This window comes from Marmota flaviventris, chromosome 7 (genome assembly GCF_047511675.1).
Source record: "Marmota flaviventris isolate mMarFla1 chromosome 7, mMarFla1.hap1, whole genome shotgun sequence".
Classification (NCBI taxonomy): Eukaryota; Metazoa; Chordata; class Mammalia; order Rodentia; family Sciuridae; genus Marmota; species Marmota flaviventris.
In genome coordinates, this window is record NC_092504.1 from 97,140,317 (window position 1) to 97,147,092 (window position 6,776).

Here is a 6,776-nt window from a genome sequence, read left to right on the forward strand (position 1 = left end):
GAGGATGGCCAGCACAGACCCCCACTTGGGTTTCCTGGCAAACTTGCCTGCACAACTACTGACTTGTTTGAAATGGATGTAGCTCAGAGGCAGTGAACTGGGATTTGGCTTTGTCTCCATGGGGCATGCCAGCGGGTCACATTTCCTCTCTGAACCTCCCTCCAAGCCGCACTGTACTGATGAAGGGTAAGCATATTCCTTGTTCTTTCGTGCTTTTTGACTCCGTGCCCTGCGGGCCTGGAATACAGCCAGTGAAACAGAATCAGTGAGTTTGCAGCCTGGGCTATATTTAATTGGGGCTTATTGTCTTGCCATGGTTTTACAAGTTTAGGGAACATTTTGAGATCGAGTAGATATTGTAGGGATTTGCAGTAGTGTCAGCTTTGGCCCTAGGTGCTCCTTTTTTCATGACTATAATTAAAAATTTATTTAAGGCACTAAATTTCAGGTCTTTGAAAATCGCCCTTTGGTACTTTGAGTCATCACAGCAAGGATTCTAGAAGGGATTCTTCCTATTTGGGAACAACAGGTTATGTTTCATAGAATGCCACTTTGGGGAAAGAGGGATGAAATATTATTTTCCTATGAAAAGTTTTTATTTCCAGAACTCTTCCGATTTGGTTTTCCAAAGAGAAAGGAAACACAAAGATTTTGAAGCAAATATAAAGCTACCATATGTATGAAGGAGATTTTGAAGTATTTCCAGAGTGTCCTCAATTGGTTTGAAGTGCAGTGTAAAAATCTGAATTTTGTTTCAGAACAAGGGGGAAAATCCATTTAATCAGAGGCTCGGGAGAGAAAGATGGCAGTGAGTAAAGAATAATTGCATACTTGCTAGACATCTCTATAATAGATTACATAGAACATTTGGTTGATTTGAATTGGAACCCTCATCCCTCCACCCCCAGCCTCTTTTCATCTCTACCCTCTTCCCCTCAAGTGTGGTTTTGATATGACTAGGGAATGGACACTAAAAATATTTCTGGAATGACGTGACCCTCTCCTGCCCCATCCAGGAAAGGGACAAGGCTTCACAAGAAACAGCACATGCTTTGCTTTCATTTCTGGGAGTCCAGGGGTCGACCTACAGATGCTGCTTCTTCTGTGGCTCATGGCATTCAGACCCCCAGCTTCCCACGGTGCCAGGCAAATAACTGGACAGGCCAGCTCAGCCACAAGTCACAGGCTGCAGTCTCGGCCAGAGCAGCAGCCCCCCAGCCACAGACCACCTCTGCCGCCCCATCCAGGAGCCTTCCCACTTCCCTCCGCCTTGCCTCAGCCTCGCCACAGGGGCTGAAGACCTGGGAGGTGGTGACAGCAGTGGCAGTGGTGCCTACAGTCTTGGGGCCAGTCCAGGCACGTGGGACCCTGCTTCAGGCAACACTGCGGCCCCTCCAGGACCAAAGAGGGACCCAAGACAGCCCGGGTGCTCACCACTGCCTCTTCCTGTCGCTGGAACCTGGGCAAGGACTCAGAATGGAAGCCGCCACTCCTGAGCCGAACTCGCAGGCCAGACTGGTGCAAGTGCAGGATCCAGTGAGCAGAAAGCAAGACAGCCAGGAGCGCAGGCAGCAGCTGCGGCCACTTCCCAAGCCTTCAGCCTCCTCCCAGCGAGAAGCAAAATATGTGGAGATGTGCGCTTCAGCCGGAATCCAGAGGGCGAGTCCCCGGACAGTGAAACTTACACTGGAACGCCGCTCAGGGGATCAGAAAGCCTCTAGGAGCCCAAAGGAGAAAGCCCAGGATGAGCCCACTAGTCCAGAGTGCAGGACTCCAGTCCCCCAGAAGAACCCTGCTTCCTCGGAACGCTCCAGCTCCCAACTCTCCACTGATGAGGGTGGCAACTCCTCCTCCTCCTCCCCTGTGGACAAAGCAGAAGACCATGGCCTTTCCAAAATGGATGAATCTGCCACATCATCCGGGGCTCTGGCTACCTCCTCTTCATCCTTAGGCTTTGAGAGTGAGAGCGAAGTGAGTTGCCAACCCAAGGGAGGAGAAGTAGGGAAAAAAGCAAGAGGAGGAGAAGGGCAGGAAGGGGGAGGGAGGACAGGAGATGGAACAGAGTGCAGGGACATTATTGCCAAATCCCAGAGTAACAGGGATCCCCCCCAAAATGAAGAGGCTCACTATATCACCACCCATGAGATCCAGCTGAGTGAGGTGGAGCAGGACATGGATTTCGACGTGGGGCTGGCCTCCCGCTGGGATTTCGAGGACAACAACGTGATCTACTCGTTCGTGGATTATGCTTCCTTTGGTGGCAGCGACGAGACCCCAGGGGACGTCACCACCCCCACCGAAGAGGACGACGACAACAGCTGCTACCTCAGCACCACTCCCAGCACCAATGCCACCCGGACACCCAGCCCCACCAGTAGCGACCTGGTTCGCCTCAGTGCAGGCAGCAGTGGTCGTGACACCAGCAGCACGGAAGTGGGCAGTGTCCCCTCCGACAGTGACCCTACTCCCCCACCCACTGGGCCTGGCACTGCCACCCTGCCTGAGCCCTTGCTGGAGCTCCGGGAGGCAGCTTCAGGGGCAGCCGCCACCACCGCCAGCAGCTGTGGGAGTGCAGCAAGCCAGATCCTCCTATCAATCAAACCAACTTCCCGGGCTATAAATGAGCCTAGCAACGTGCGTGCAAAGCAAAACATTATTTATGCTGCCAAGCATGAAGGCGACATGAGCCTCCGAGTCTCTACAGCTGCTGAACACAATTCAAGTTCACTGAAGCAAAACTCGGCTGCAGCCGTGGCTCAGGACCATGCAAAGAAATTCATTGCTGTCCCTGCTCGCCTGCAAACCAGGTGCGGGGCCATACGGGCAAAGGAGCTGGTGGACTACTCCAGCGGAGCCTCCAGTGCCGTGAGCGAACTGGACGATGCAGACAAAGAGGTGCGTAACCTGACCTCCCGGGCTTTCCGGAGCCTTGCTTACCCCTACTTTGAGGCTCTGAACATCAGCTCCCGTGAGTCCTCCACCACCCTCTCCGAAGTGGGCTTTGGACGCTGGTCAACCTTCCTGGACCTAAAATGTGGAGGTGTTGGAGCCAGGGTGGAACAGAGCCTTCTCAGGAGCAGCGCGGCCTCTGTGGCTGCAGGTCTGAGGAAGGGCAGTGGGGCCCGTGGTCCTGCAGACCAGCTTTACATCCAGTCCAAGAAGTCCCAGACCAAGGCCTTGGAATTTGTGGTCAGCAAAGTTGAGGGGGAAATCAAACATGTGGAGACACCCTTGTGTTTCCAGAAACAGATCCAAACGGGTTCTCGCGTCGTCACTCTTCTGGAACCCCTGAATTTACGCAGTGAGAGCAAAGCCAGCTCGGCCACTGGACCCTGCAGGGCCACCAAGGGCTCCAGCAAGGGACCTGGGTCGGTGTGCACAGATGATGGCTCAGAGACCTCTGAGAGCAACAAGCCTGCCCCCCGCGGTGAAGGCCCCCACAAGAAGTCCAAGTTTGCATCCAGCCTGCTCAAAAATGTCATTTCCAAGAAGATGCAACGGGAGCACGAGTTTAAAATGGAGAGGGGAGAAGTCACTGACACATCTCATCACAACCTCCCCGGCACCTCCAAGGAAGCAGAGGGGTCTTCTGGGGCTGAGAAACTGCGAGACAGGGTCTTGCAGCGGCAGAATTCCCGCCACTCAGAGGCGGGTTCCGAGTACACGGTGGTCAGTGTGTCTGACGCAGGTGGGGAGGGGTCTAAATCCCCAATTTTCAAAGCCAGTACTCCTCGAGAAGGCAACGCAGGTTCTGGCCGGAGTTTCACCGATGGACAAACTGAAGTGTGTGAAATTAAAAAGAGTGCCTCAGAGACTGTGAAAGGCATCTTTCTCCGCAGTCAGAACAGTGCTTTTCGGTCATGGAAGGAGAAAGAGGCCGAGAAGCGGGAAGAGAAAGCCCCCATTGGGAAGCTGAAGCTCCCCAAAGGCGGGGACTGGAGGGCGGATCTCGGGGAGATCTCTGCCAGCAAGTCCACCATCATGTCTCGTCTCTTTGTCCCCAACATCCAGCAGACGCCCAAGGACAAGCAGCCAGGGAAGCAGGCCACCAAGTACCCTGCTGCCCAGGCCACAACCACGGCAGTGATCAGACCCAAGGCTCCCGAAATCAAGATCCGGCTGGGGAGTGTCCAACAGCCAAGCTCGGACTTCAATATTGCCAAATTGCTCACACCCAAGCTGGCTGGAGGCAGCGCTTCTAACCTCTTTAAGACCATTGAGGACAACAGCAGGGCACAGCAGAAACTCTTCCGTGGGGACAATCTGGAAAAAGTGCCCCAGTTCCAGGTGAGAGATGTCAGAGACAAGTCCAAGGCTCAAGGGCCCCTCCACCAGGTGAGAGATGTCAGAAAACTAATCAAAGGATCAGGGGACAGCAGTGACAAAGGCAGCATTACTCCAGAGCAGGGACTGACAGGGTCCAAGCCCAGGCAGCTGGCTCCTGCAGCTGGTGGATCCAGATCCCTGTCTCCCATGGTAATTACGTGCCAGGCTGTAGTGAACCAGAGAGAAGACAGCATGGACCGGGAGCCCAGAGAAGGCATGGGCAAAGGGAACAGCAGCAGGATCTTGAACTCCTCCTCCCCAGAAGGGACTGTCTTGGTTCACAGGGCATCTGGCAGGCTGCCTGTGGCCACCATTGCCCCCAATAAACCTGAGCAGGGCTCATACCTGCCTGTGCTCAAAATTGTCTCCAAGGCTGCTGCTCAGAAGACCCCAGAGAAAACCAAGGAGGAGGACATTAAGGAGGAAGGTAAAACCCCAAAGCCAGCCCGAAATGCCCTGGAGAAGCTGACTGCTGCAGTGAGATCCATGGAAGAGCTGTACAGTTTCAACAGGAATGAGTGGAAACGGAAAAGTGATCCCTTGCCCATGATGACAGACAGTCATGTCTTGTCACTCATTGCTAGTGAGGAGAGGGAAGGGGTGGTGGGTCCTGAGGGAAACCCTGACAAGTTGGCCAAACGACTAGGTGAGGTGGAAGAACGAAGCACGGGAAACAAAGGTGCTGTGGTCCTGAGAGGGGCTCCCGTGGAACGTCTGCAGAGGAGAAACTCCAACCCCAGCACCGAGAGTGTGTCTGCCCGGGCAGCAGCCTTTGAGAACATGGCCAGGGAAAGGCCCCGATCCCTCTATATTCCCCCTGTCCACAAAGATGTGGAAAGAACCCAGCCTCTGCAGCCCCTCCCACCACTCCCCAGCAACCGGAACGTGTTCACAGTGAGTGCCAGTAGCACTCAGAAAACTGGGGGTGTCGCTGGCAAGTTCCCACAAGGGCCTTCTCCAGAGAGCTCTTCAGTGGTCAAGGGCATCAAATCACAGGGACTCCGGTCCCTCAAGATCTCTCCGGCCACCCAGGCACCACCCAATGAGGCGACCAACAGGAAAAGTGGCATCAATTTGGAGAAGAGCAATAGTGACTGTGAGAATTACCTGACTATCCCCCTTAAGGGAACCTCTGCTGCAGGAGAGTTACCTGGTAGACCTGGTGCTGCAAGAGAGGGGGCCCCCATCTCCTCAGCTGCCACTCTCTGTAGCTTACCCCCACTGAGTGCCCGAAGTCAGGTCTCCAGTAGCCCCAAGGGCTCTCAGGTCAGTGGAACCAGCCGGCCAGCTTGGCGTACCAAACCTGACAACCCCCGGGAGACAGCAGCTGCCCGCTCAGGGCCACAGAGCCCTGAGCATACACCTACTGCCATCTACCACCAGCAGCCACTGCCTTTTACCCTCCAGGGTGCCCAACCTCAAGTCCTCTGCTTCTCACCACCAGGCATGCCTGCCCCAGCTCCTGCAGGCCCAGCTGCTGTTCCTACAGACCCCTTCCAGCAGTCACCACCTCAGCAAACTCAGCGCAAGATGCTCCTGGATGTGACCACTGGCCAGTACTATCTGGTGGACACACCAGTACAGCCCATGACTCGGAGACTATTTGACCCTGAGACAGGGCAATATGTGGATGTGCCCATAACCTCCCAGCAGCAGGCTGTGACTCCCATGTCCCTCCCTGTGCCTCCCTTGGCCCTGAGTCCTGGGGCCTATGGACCCACCTACATGATCTACCCTGGGTTTCTGCCCACAATGCTGCCCACCAATGCTCTGCAGCCCACGCCAATTGCTCACCCTCCAGGGGGTGGTGAGCTCTCAATGGCGACCGAGCCTCACAACAAAGAGGCAGCTGCAACTTTCACAGAGGCCCCATACTTCATGGCCTCTGGTCAGTCTCCTGCCACCTCTTCCTCCTCAGCCCCAGCAGCCACATCCCAGCTGGTGGGAGCCAAGGGCTTCGCCCAGCTGCACGGCAAACCTGTCATCAGCATCACTTCGCAGCCCCTGGGACCGCGGATCATTGCTCCCCCTTCCTTTGATGGCACCACCATGAGCTTTGTGGTGGAACACAGATGACAAGAAGTCACCAGAAAGCAGATTGGAACAGCTGCTGGTGAGTGAATTTTACTTTGATAGTCAGGATTAAGAGAACAAGAACAATCCCGTTTCTTGGTGTTTGAAGTGGGAGATTTACAGCCAAAGAGATGGCCTCTAGAAATAGGCAGTTAAAACTAAATCCCATGTGATGTCTGAAGGAGCTCATTTGCTCTCCAAGTTCCTTCTCTCCCGACTCCTCTATCCCCTTTACCAGGCTTTCCCCTTCTACTTTTTCAAAATGCTTGAGTGTTTCTCCCCTCCCCACCCCCCATAAGAGGAAAGGGAACCTTCCATCTGTCCCTTCAGCCTTTGGTAGAACTTGGCAGGAAAAAGAGATGAAAATCTGGTCTGGA

At 54.6% G+C, this 6,776-nt stretch overlaps 1 protein-coding gene across 1 annotated transcript; it reads left to right on the forward strand.

Annotated features, from left to right (window-relative positions):
• Positions 1-1,047: 1,047 nt before the first annotated feature.
• C7H4orf54 (chromosome 7 C4orf54 homolog) lies at positions 1,048-6,402 on the forward strand. Its single transcript, XM_027935401.2, has one exon. It carries the CDS (start codon positions 1,048-1,050, stop codon positions 6,400-6,402), a length of 5,355 nt encoding a protein of 1,784 aa, XP_027791202.2.
• The last annotated feature ends 374 nt before the right edge of the window (positions 6,403-6,776 follow it).

Bases quoted from the DNA above. Each gene is read 5' to 3' on its own strand.
- C7H4orf54 (XM_027935401.2), top strand. From the start codon at position 1,048: ATGCTTTGCTTTCATTTCTGGGAGTCCAGGGGTCGACCTACAGATGCT.